Below are 13,087 nucleotides of genomic sequence, written 5' to 3'. Positions count from 1 at the left end.
TGCAACGTCAATACATCACTTGCCAGGTACATTTTGCAATAATACCACCCATTTTTACACCCTCCTTTAGCCCAAACCCTTTTGGCAAATGCATAGTCGGCAGTGGTGCATTGCCACTCGTAAAGTGAGTCATAGAATGAGGTGATGGACGGCAATTGTTCCTCAGAAAGCCACGCGGTGGAGTTGTAGTAGTCATACGGATATATGCCCTTACACGTTAATAAATCATGAATTTCACCGTCTGAAAAGTCCTGCTGCTGCTGTTTAAGGAGGTGTTGCTTAAGGAGGGGGAAACTATTAAAATCATCACTTTTCTGTACTTCAATGAGTTGTCTTAGGGATTTGGGGAAGAAGCTAAAGGAGTCTAAAAAACGGATCTTATTCACGCACAATTTATCGTTATCTATTTTTTGCCATTTGAATTCTAAGAGCAGCAGCTTTTCCGCCGATTTGGGTATGAAATTATAAAAAATAGAACCAGCTACTCATGCGCAATCTACAACTCCACCTTGTTGCAGTCGTGTCAATGCCAGTAAAATAAATTTTATGTCCTAGCTGGAATAATGCGTAAAGAATGTTAGTAAAAATTGCTGACTAATGTTTAAATTATATGATTAATGGGCCACTCCACGAAAATTACTCAATCCCGATACAATTGGGTTGCCCAAATGTTCATGGTCGCGGACCATCCCTTTACCCCCTTTCCCCTTTCCCGCTTTCCCATTACCCTCAACAAATTCCCCCTTACCAACCCAACATATTTTTTTCAGTTTTAATGGCCAACTCGTCCTCTGGTGATAGAGTCATTGGATAGGATGTATTTCGCAGCCGTGATATCGATTTATTTGCTGTTTTAATGAGTGCTGTCACGGCTGAGAGCATACAATCCTCACCACCCAATCTCTCAACTACCTCTACCTATTGCATGGAATTACACGAGTCTCTTTGTGCTTGAGCATAAGAGACTGCAATGACCTCATGTTTTTATAACAAGATTTGAATTCAATGGATCATACACATCTATGAGAGCAGCTTCGCAGTCTAAGGCCACCTTGTCACTCTGTTGGACCGAGTTTTGAAAGTTCTTAAATCGCAAGATGGCCCTGTCACCGCTAACCATTTCCACAGATTGACATCCGTGACGCTTGCAATGCTTCATATGATTGTTTAACTTAATTTTTGACCGGAATCTAGAAAAGCATGTCAGACAACAGTAACAGGCCCATCTCCCCTTTTTACCCTCTCCCAGAGCCCAAATCATGTTCGGTATTGGAAAAAAATGTTCATTTGAATCAAGGTTACTGGCCGACTTGTAAAAAAGGAACACATATTGGTACACTGAGTAAGCTGATAGATCCACCACTGGCAAAACACCCCCCTTTTTATGAACATCCCCTTAAACGTCGGTTTCATCGTCTAGAACAGTAATAACGATCTGCTAACGCGTATTAGCCGGCTCAAAATTTATTACCCCACGTTGTGTTGCTGGATCTTCATTAATTAAAAAGTTAAAATCTACTTTAGGGAAATTTGGACTCCCATTTACAGCATAATCGTCCAACAGTGTCTTACTAGCTTCCCGTTGCAGAGGCTTGTAAGCTGCCACAAGAAATGCATATTTGAAGCATTGAAGCCCTGTATAGAAACGAAAGCGTTGTATACCTATAAACCGATTTAAATCTTCATTATATTCTGCCCCCACCACCCCACTCCCGCGGCCTCCCCTTAAAATAAAATTATTTTTAAATTTATCCACATTAATATCCAAACTCCCAATAAATAAAACCACCGACCCACTACCCAACACAGTATAATTTTCCAATTTTGTTGCTATATTATCAACCCATTCCATTAAAGACCCCTCAAAATTATTCAGATTTTGATGAAGTGGTAGCATTTTAGTACGTAAATAACGCTCATACACCTCATTTGCCTTTTCATTCAAATAAATTATTTTTTGTAAGATGGCAGCCTTAATCCCATCCCTACCACCACCCACCCAAATCACTCTTTCAAAAAGGGCTCGAATCTTGCCCACATAGGAGTGTACTATGTCCACCGGATCTATTATGATGCTACCTGATGTTAGTGAATTAAATGGGTCCTCAAACTCAGCCCTATAAACAAATACATTGTGCAAGGCAGAGTCAACTAAATTAAAATCGGGCATGACAGGGGGCGTTACGGGGATTTCATTTCCTCCACCCATTTGCTCAATGATGAGGATTTTATGTGTTGTCGAATCCCCCAATTCACTCAACAAACCCCTCGAGTGTATCAGGACTGGAACGATCAGCTCTTTCGAGGTTAGCTGGCTGAGTCATACCCCCTTTAAATATAGTTGGTACATTAACATAACTATCCCCTATATTTGGAGGAATCATACAACAACTATCATCACCAAACCAATCGATTAACAACTGTTCAATCCATTCCTCTGACTCGACATGGATATCCTCTTCAAATTGTGTTGGTGGTGGTAATAAAGGTATTTCCATGTTATCAAATAGATTACTGTTCCTTAGGTTTGTTGGTGGCGGGAGTTCCTGTACATTTATCTAAAAAATTAATATGAATTTATTTTTTCTTTTACAAGAAAATGAATATTTAGATTGTCTGTCTGTGTGTGTGTTTGTGTCTGTGTGTGTTTAATATGATTCTTCGAGTGTAACCTGGTATAAGAAAGAAAAATTATGCCATATTTTTTTTTTTATACGGTGATGTGACACTTCAATTAAGCTGAAAAAAAATATTTTCAGTGTTTAATGATCTAAATCTGTAGAACCGCTACCCTTTTATTAATTTTTTTTAATTCTTAATTCATGCTAGATCCTAACATTTACATTTTTTTTTTTTTTTTTTTTTTTTTTTTTTTAACACACACCGAGATAGATATGTACAGAGATAAGAGAGAGAGAGAGAGAGAGAAGATACAATTTTTCTTACGTGATCACGGATAGAGGTGACTGGTTCAATGACCACATTAGCTTCATGGAATGGGAGTTTGGTTTGAATGTTGAGTGTGGCAGTTGACCAGTTGACAATTGGCTGGTGTACGATGGGTCCGGATGGCTGTGACATATTGCTGTGGATACTGGATTGAGGAGCTGGATAGTTGGCTATCGGGGGGTTTATGGTTAATGTTGATGGTATTAATGGATTCGACCTACAACCATGTTGCATAACCGATGGTCTGTTTGAGATGACCACCAGAGTCGCTTCGCCCTTTCTTATCTTCTTAATGGGTAGGGGGAGCTCTGAAAAATCCTAAGAAAAAAGTTTGTTTTTCATGAAAAAAAATCTTGAAAGAGAATCATCAGTCCTCATCATTAGTATGCACAAGAATAAGTTTTTTTTAAATTTAAATTAAAATTTTCATTCTATTTTTCTGATATGATTTAGAAATGTAAAAAAAAACTCAGAAAAAAAAGTAAAAAAAAAATAGAAAAAAAAAAAAAAAAAAAAATTGGTCACTACAAATATTATTTTTATAATATTAAAAGTCGCAACACACATATCTATATACTTCCCATTTTGAAGTTGGAAAATATTAAATGTAAATTTCTTATGTTCTTAGTGTGTTTTATGACGATTGTGGCACTTTGGGCCGGTGGGGAACGATTGTGGGGACCTTTGGGCCGGAATAAAAAATAGGTATGATCTACCTCATGTGCTAAGCTCGCAATCCATTTAAATGCAGTGTTTACATACTTTTTTTCATGTTTTGATATTGCTCTTTACCGACCTCTGGAGATCCAGATTCAAAAAATATTTGACTATCAGTTAACTATAATGGGATCTGTATAAATTTTATTAGAATTAATTTCTTTACCCACTAAGAATATAAAAGAATAACTTACTTCTTGTTTGTAGCTTTTGTCAATATTCCTTTTGTTTGAATGCATCATTATATCTCAAATGTCAATGTTGAACTGAGGAAATAACTGATTGTCAGAGTTTTTATATCCGTATTCAAGGTTAAACATAAATACTCCCATATAGCTATAATATTTACAAGCAGACAGTCCCACCATATAGCTGCCATGCTTACAACAAGACAGTCCCGTATACAAGCAGACAGTGTGATGACCGGAATTCAACCACCGTGAAAATATCATGCCCTTTGAACATAGATCAGCACGAATTTTCACGGTAGTTGAATCGGTCATTACACTGTCTGCACGTAAATATTATAGCTATATGAGGTGACACTCTGCTCGGAATCGTTATACCTATATGGGGGGACACCCCTCCTGGAATCGTTATATACATACTACTCTCACGCCAGCCATTTATCCAAACACATCCTATCAAAATTTTGAGATAGCCATTTTGTTCAATGTGGTTGAAAGTTTTGGAAATTATTTCTTTGAGGATGACTACCCCTTCCCCTCAGAGCCCTCAGGGCAAGGGTTACAAGTTATACCCTGGGGGCATATAAGGTTTTTATTGAAAGCTTTGCCGTAGAAACTTGAAAAAGGGTGCATTCGAATGGAAATTCAAAGGGCTAGTGCTCTTTTTAATAGTCGAAAATGATTGGAGGGCAACTAACCCCCCTCACACGCCCACCTTATCCGAAAATACACCCAATTAAAATTTTTGATAACCATTTTGTTCAACGTAGTTGAAAGTTTTGGAAATTAGGTCTTTAAGGATGATAACTCCCCCACAGCCCTCAGGGCCGGGATTGTAAGTTATACCCTGGGGGCATATAAGGTTTTTATTGAAAGTGTTGTCGTAGAAACTTCAAAATGGGCTTATTCGATTGGAAATTGAAATGGCTATTGCCCTTTTTGATAGTCGAAATCAATGAGAGGGCAACTAATCCCCTTCTCACGCCCGCCATTTCCCCGAACACATACAATCAAAATTTTGAGATAGCCTTTTTTTCAACGTAGTTGAAAGTTCTGGAAATTATGTCTTTGAGGATGAACCCCCCCCCCACAGCCGTCAGGGAAAGGGTTGTAGGTTATGCCCTGGGGACATATGAGGTTTTTATAGAAAGAGCTGCCGTAGAAACTTCAAAAAGGGCTCATTCGACTTGACATTGAAAGGGGTAGAGCCTTTTTTAACAGTCGAAAGTGATTGAAGAGTAACAAACCCCCCTCTCACGCCCACCGTTTTCCCAAACACATCCAATAAAAATTTTGAGATATTTATTTTGTTCAACGTAGTTAAAAGTTCTGAAAATTAGGTATTTAAGGATGACAACCCTCCCTCTCCCCAGAACCCTCAGGGCAAGGGTTGTAAGTTTTGCCCTGGGGGCATATAAGGTTCTTATAGAAAGCGTTGTCGTAGAAACTTCAAGAGCTTATTCGATTGGAAATTGAAATGGCTAGTTCCTTTTTTAATAGTCTATAGTAATTTGGGGGCAGCTAATCCCCCTCTCATGCCCACCATTTCCCCAAACACATACAATCAAAATTTTTAAATAGCCATTTTTTCAACGTAGTTGAAAGATCTGGAAATTATGTCTTTGACGATGAATCCCCCTCAAATTACTGTGTAAAAAGGGAGGCTTTGAATAGATTGGGGTGGAGGAGGAGCGTTAGTAGCTGTGTTGGCCTCAGGCGGCTTGGTGCTGCGGTGAGTTGTTAGTAGTAGAAGCAATATAAAACAAACAGAAATTAATTAAAAAAATATTTTTCCACAAAATAAGTTTTTCAAAAAAAAGTAAAGAACTCCATTAAACCAAAAATGAGCAAAAATAAATCAAATAATCTACCAATTGTGAAACTACCACAAATCAGCGTTGATAAAAGAATGAAGCCCTAAACGAACAGAAATTAAAATAAATAACCGAGTCAAACTCAAAACAAGCAGAAATTAACATGAGTAGGGCTCAAAACCCCTATGCCTTCCCATGGCCAGAAAAAAATACAAATGAATGTGAATTGTCAGTTTAATATAAATTTACTGATATTTAGTAATCAATATTATTTGATTTTTTAAGTTATGAAAGTAAAAACATTTATATTTTATCAGTAAAGGGCAAATTATGTTCTGGCCTTGGGAAGGCACAGGGGTTTTAAGCCCATTTTTGCTCATTTTTGGTTTAATGTAGTTCTTTGCTTTTCTTTGAAAAACTTATTTTGAGGAAAAAGTTTTTCTAGTTAATATCAAACATAAAGATAACAAATACGGATACAAATAAATAGATAAATCTTAAAACGAGTAAAAATAAAACTGAATATTCAATTAAAACTTAAAACAAACAAAACTTACGAGAAAACTGGAGTGTGGCTACTCCCCCCCCCCAAACAGTAAAGGTTTTAAAGCTTATTGCGTCATTTTCTATTTTCCAATGTTATAGATATAAAAGAAATGTTTTTATTGAAGCGCAAACGCTTTAGGACTTTTACGATTAGTGGAGGTGGAAGGGGGCCAGGGGCAAATCTCCAGCGTTTTTATTAGGGAGGGAGGCAAGAGGTGTCCATATCTGGATAGTCAAAGGCCATGGGATGTATAATATTTGTTATTCTCCACATTATTTTTTTTTTTGGGGGGGGGGTAACTGTACCCCCTTGCCACCCCCAAACGACGCCCCTGAAAGGGGGTAGTGGCCAACCGTCTGATTGCAGTAATTTTTTTTTGTCCTTAGTTTAACTTGAATATTCAGTTTGATTTTCACTCGTTTAATGATTTATTTGTTCATCTAAATGAGTATCTGTTATGTTTATGTTTGGTATGATCATTTTTTTTCATTCCTGTTCGTTTTGGGTTTCATTTATTCTTTAATAGTAATTTCTGGTCGTTTTGAGTTTAAATTATTATAGAACTTTATATCTACTGGCATTAAGTTTCATAAGCGTCTCCACTATTCCTTCGAAAACTTTGTTTTCGGAAAGTGTCTTTTGAAAAAAAATTAATATAAGTTTTTTTTTGAAAGTTTCATCCTAGGTCCTGAAGAAACGGCACAATTAGTTAAAACTCTGCCGGCTTCAAGGCAAAATCTAAGAGTTCACTAATCAATAACAATGAAGCGCCAAGAGCGGTCCAATACTGTTCAAAGCACTTTACTTGGTGACTAATGAGTTGTTCAAATACTTTTTACGGTATAGCAACAGTATTAAAGTAAGAAGTCGATAAAAATGACCAGCACGTATGTAGAATTAATTGTTCCTTCAAAAAATGTCAGTTACGCCTCTGTTGTTATCGAGTAAAATATCGGAGGCTGAGAAGAGAAACTCACTCTACTGACATGAAAACAACTGAAATGCTAACCTGCCGAAATCTCGTTCTCAGTCGGAAAATGGAACAAATCTACCTACTCAATTTCTAAATTAGTTAAAAAAAAAAAGTAGTACAAGTAAAATCTACATTATTTATGCTTGAATGGTACACAATACTGACATATTTATTTAAGATAGATAAGATTTAATGCAACAAAAAACATTGACTACCCCCTCCCCCCTCCCACAGAGCTTTATGGACGAGAATGTAGGGAGAAAGAAAAAAACAAAACAAACAAAATCGAAGAAAAGGAGAAAAACACAAAAAAGGAGAACAATAAAATACACACACTAAAAACAAAATACCAATCAACCGCCGATCAGTGATTACTCGTCAAAAATCAAGCCGGAGCAAAATACCTTGCCCAATAAACAAAGCAGAAATATAAATTATCCAGAGATCAAAAATGCTTTTACGATTCTTTTACTTAGTTAATTTACCATTATCTTCTGTAGCTAATTTGTTCTGTTTAACTAAAAATCAATAATCAAACTAGCCCATGTCAGCACAAATCCCTGTTTCCCAACCAGTTGCTACAGAGTCAGTTACTACCTACAAGTAGTTGCTGTCAAATGTTAAAATTTCCAGGGAATAACACGTTGTTTCTGGCTGACTAAACCACTGTAATTACTGAAAATCATGAGGATAAAAGTAAACGTTCAGTCAGTTTCATCCTTTAATTTAATTAGTTCTATCATTTTATTTGTACTATTTATGTTTTTAACTGACTTAGAAATTGAGTTGGTAGATTTGTTCCATTTACCGACCGAGAACGAGATTTCGGCAGGTTAGTATTTCAGTCGTTGTCCTGTCAGTAGTGCGACTTTCTTTTCTCAGCCTCCCCCTCCCCCCAATACACGACAGGATCAGAATAATAGCAAATAAAAAAGACAAGGGAATACTAAAAGACAAGATTAAAATGAATTATTAAATAATCGTTGGGAAGGAAGAAGGTAAAAGAAGATACGACGAAACTGAGAGGGTCCCATAGTAGAAATAATCCAGTATTAGGTTGAAACATACTGTTTTTATTAGACTATTTAAACAACACTTAAACGGAAGTGGCCACTTGCAGAACCTGAAGCATTGTCGACTTTTTCTCAACCATAAAGATGCTTTCAATTAAAATTATAAACATGATACGTGAAATAAGGAAATAATTGCAAAATTGACTGATTTAAAAAATATATTGCTGAAACACAAGCTATATTTGAACATGGTGAATATATTTTAGACTAAGCATCAACAGAAAGGCACAAGATCCTAACAATATTGATTGTTGGCAACCTTGCAACAACGATTACACCAAGACCTTTTTAAAGATAGTATTTCTTTTCTTGAGACAAGAAATTGTTTTGTCAAGAGCAGACTTGCTAACATCAATAACTAAGTTATTGATGAAAATAGAATTAAAAAAATAAAAAATCTAGCATCTAATATAAAACATGAGACTAGATTTATTAGCAAAAATACAAGGAGAGAACATCTTAATCATTGTAAAAACAAGCGGGTCACAAAACTGACAAAGCACAGGCAAAAAAGTAGACACAAACAAATGATGATAGAAAAAAGAAAAAGTCACAGCAAGAAAATGGAAATATCAGCTTCGGTAAATTGAGATCTTCTGTTGCAACTCTGACCACATTAATTCAATCCTTCTTTTCATGAGTATCTGAAAATGAAAATAAAATGTAGTATAAAATATGGCTATGAATCATCTTAAATTGGGTGAAACCAACAATTCTGAAGAAGAGCATAAGAAATACTTGCCTGAAAAGGGAGAGAATCTATGGATGATAATTAAAAGATTATTAAAGAACTAATCAGCAGATGTTTGGTAAATCTGAAAAAATACACACAGGGACAAAATAAAGGGTAAAATAAATATCCAATTTTTGTAATTGCCTTTTTAAGAAAGATACAATTGGCAATACTTTAATAGTGGGCAAATCTTTTAAAAAAATTTGGTCCGTATTAGGGCCATTAGCCTTGATTATCAGATAAATGCCCTTTTTGCAAACTTAATTTAATTTTTCTTTAATTTCAGCACTTCAACTCTGATCCTAGCTATTATTTAATTTCTTTTTACCCTGTTAATATTATCCCTCGGTTAACCCATTACGAGACGTCTAGAAAGGATCCTCTAATTAACAAAGCCCCCTGAAGGATGCAGAATGATGGTGACTCATTCAGATATAAAATTAGCTTGGAAAATCGAAGGGTAGATTTCACACTTCGATTTGAATGGGCAATTCATTGCATTTAGTCAGAGCTTATGCGCCTCAACGTCAGAGGCTATTCGTGAAGTGTTCATTGTTTGATATTTAGTTCTTGTTGTGAATTTGATCAGAATAGTAAGATTTTTTTTCTACTTTTACCTTTGCCTTCTTTTCGACTAGCCTAAATAGAGTTTAGAGAGAGGGCAGAGTTTGGTATAGGCGAGGAGGTCCTAAATTATAGAGGATATCTTTCCTGGGGGAAAGTTAGATTTTTAAAAGAAGAATTTTGGGCTTAATACCGTGGCAATTGCGCCCCACGGAAAGTAAACTTGTCGCATCCATGCTGGTTGTAACAGTGGCACGCCCACAACAAGAATACCAGCAAGGGCAAAACTTGTAGAAACGGTGGCCCGTCTCGACCGCGATACCATACACTCCGCCATCAGTATTAGCACATGTGGCACTATGAAGCAAATAAACCATTATTCATTAGTTTTTACAAACCATTAAGCAGAAATGTTAATTTAAAATTAGCATCAGTACTCACAATTTTGGTTTTCTACGGATATATCATGCTGGAACCTTACATGAAGGAGGATTCCAAATCAATAGACTCGCAAGACTTTCTCTTTGAATCTAAATGGGACTAAGCGGTCACGTGCTCATTGAAATTCTTACATAATCATAAACTCTATTTTGTTGTCTTTAAACCAGGGCCTTTTTATATTATTTTCAAGGAACACATAGGGATAATAAATAGTGCGAAAAGAGGACAACAAGAGGATTAACTAAGAGTGAAGACAATACAAAGAGGCAAAAGAGTACAAATCACAGTAGATTCTGAAGAATCTGGTACCATTCCATAATTCTAAAGAAAAAGAAACAAAATGTCCTATAAACGTACTTGATGAGCAGAAAGTCTGACATATTCAACCATGTCAGTACAGAATACAATAGATAAAGTCATGTTTTCAGTTTTACTTCTTAGAAAACAATGTTGACCACCATTGAGAATCGAATTCTTATCGAAGTGAAGATTATAACATGAACTTGTTCTGCATTAAACCATGGACTAGAGAAGTAATCAGAACTTGTTACATTAAAAAAATCACCTTTACAAAAAAAAATTAGACAAAAATTCGTGACTAAGAATTAAAAATCTTGGCATGTTGCATTGTTAAAACCGCATCATTAAAAGAATTTAAACCTGTATTATTCGAGGAAAATTGATCCTTTGATCCCCTCCATATCCCTCCAACCCCATAACCATATTTTTAGCAAAAAGACATACATTACGATTCTTGTTTAATCTGGAATCATGCATAAATGTCACAGTCTCAGTGCAAAAACAAGCTAAGTTCAGGCTGCAGACTGACTCGGTATAAAACAAATAAAAAAAAAAAGCCAAGTTCAACTCGGTGCAAAAATAAGTCTGACCTAAGGCAAGTCCTGACTCGCTGCAATAATTACCGAAGTCTGGGCTATGTAACAATTTAGTATGAAAAGAGTTAAGTCTGTAAGAATAGATTCGGAGCAATAGACAATGTAAATCTTGAATCTGAGCGAAAACGAAGTAGGTCGCGATTTCAAGCTTTAGAGGACTTGATTGGGTGGCCACCCCACTCCTTTTTCTAGTACTTTTTATGTGATTTAAATTAAAATTGATTATACATACTAGTTACTAAACTTTCTATTCGTTTTAGGTTTCATTTATTCCTTTATTATTTGAAAAAACTACGTTTTCTAAAGAGTTAAAGAGGCTGAGTTACAAGGTCGAACCTTAAAACGTACAGGAATTAGGAGGCACAGTTGGGGGCTACCGCCCCCCAAACCCCCCGCTTTCGCAGCCTTTAAATATAAAAAAAATTCTTTAAACTGAAAGTAAGGAGCGACATTAAAACTTAAAACGAACAGAAATTATTCCGTATATGAAAGAGGCTGTGCCTTCCTCAACGCCACGCTCTTTACGCTAAAGTTTGACTTTCTCACAACTCTTTTTAAACAATAAAAACTTTAGCGTAAAGAGCGAGGCGTTGAGGAAGGCACAGCCTCTTTCATATACGGAATAATTTCTGTTCGTTTTAAGTTTTAATGTCGCTCCTTACTTTCAGTTTAAAGAAATTTTTTTATATTTAAAGGCTGCGAAAGCGGGGGTTTGGGGGGCGGTAGCCCCCAACTGCGCCTCCTAATCCCTGTACGTTTTAAGGTTCGACCTTGTAACTCAGCCTCTTTAACTCTTTAGAAAACGTAGTTTTTTTCAAATAATTTCTGCACGTTTTTGTACAGTTTATTACTTATTATTGCTTGACTAACTGTTAGCTGATCGTGTCAGGAGTTAAAGTTGGGGGGCTGCCGCCCCCAAACCCCCGCTCTTGAACATTCTTGTGTTAAGGCTTTTAATTCCTGAATACTCAAATCACGTCGTACAGGGTGCCTCCTAATCCCTGTACGTTTTAAGGTTCAAGCATGTGACTCAGCCTCTTTAACAGCCCCCCAACTGTGCCTCCTAATCCCTGAACGTTTTAAGGTTCGACCTTGTAACTCAGCCTCTTTAACTCTTTAGAAAACGTAGTTTTTTTCAAATAATACAGATAAACAGGTTAGACATGCTTTGTTATGAAAATTGACGCGCAGATATTTTCATAACAAAGCATGTCTAACCTGTTTATGTGTATTATTTGAAAAAAACCAAAGTATAAACACATACAAAGTACTGACAAAACTCTCCAAAAGTGACCCCGTGTACCTCAGCGCCTCTAGACGCAAAATGCTGTATTACTTAATCGCTCCAAGCCAATAGATTATGCTAGAGCGTGATTCATACGTCGAGTGACCGGGTAATTGTCGAATATTAGCAGGTTGAAATTAAAGAATAAATCGTGCGATATGGATATACAGAAAAAGTATTGTGTTTAAAAAACTGATTATTATTAAGCGTTGACGGCTAGCAACCAGACTGGGCGTTCGATGCTTTTTCGAAGGGTGCGATATTAATCGAAAAAATGCAAAAGAAGAAGGAGTCAATTCCTTGCTGTGCCAAATAACAGGTAGGCTATGAAATGTTTTTTTTTTTTCAAAATTCAGAAAATTTCTATTCTAGTACCATAATGAGATAGCTAAGAAATGAACATACCATGATCTACTTAGAATTCAATGTTGTAGGCTATCAAAATATAAATTTAGAAAATTCCAGAATGGCGGGATTTCTTTCATCCCCTAGATTCTATAAAACAAACTTTTCGAGGAGACGGAGAGATTCGGGATAGGGCCCCAGGGCAAAGACCCGAACCCCGAGTGAGCCGAAAACTAGCAAATACTGACCTAGTCTAGGCTTAAGGTTATAGGCTAATGAGAAATCTGGAAATGGGCCGTAGTTATATACGTTTTATTGGGTTAATTCAAGGCTGTAGCCTACTCAGTGAGAAATAGTGAGCAAACAAAAAAGATTAAGGGAAAGATTTTACAATTTACACTAATTATAAAGACGATAAATGACCAGAAAGTCACAGCTGTATTATAGCTCAATTTCAAATACTTTGGCTACTTACCCCCAAACTTAGGGTTAATTTATCGGACGGTGCACCATTGACTGGTAAACTCCAATATTTTCAAGTTTCAAAGCACAAAAAAAAGTT

At 36.2% G+C, this 13,087-nt stretch overlaps 1 protein-coding gene across 2 annotated transcripts in view; it reads right to left on the bottom strand.

Annotated features, from left to right (window-relative positions):
* Positions 1-8,652: 8,652 nt before the first annotated feature.
* The window catches only part of Tmx3 (Thioredoxin-related transmembrane protein 3), a 234,963-nt gene continuing 230,528 nt past the window's right edge, over positions 8,653-13,087 (bottom strand). For both annotated transcript variants that reach the window (XM_089100129.1, XM_089100130.1), the window contains one exon: positions 8,653-8,905. In XM_089100129.1, coding sequence (XP_088956255.1) covers positions 8,883-8,905 — 23 coding nt within the window. In that variant the 3' untranslated portion in view covers positions 8,653-8,882. The remainder of the gene's footprint in view (positions 8,906-13,087) is intronic.

The sequence above is a fragment of the Artemia sp. Qi Xiang Cuo genome, chromosome 14, assembly GCF_049724085.1.
Source record: "Artemia sp. Qi Xiang Cuo chromosome 14, ASM4972408v1, whole genome shotgun sequence".
Lineage (NCBI taxonomy): Eukaryota > Metazoa > Arthropoda > Branchiopoda > Anostraca > Artemiidae > Artemia > Artemia sp. Qi Xiang Cuo.
This window is presented reverse-complemented; position numbering and strand designations above follow the sequence as displayed.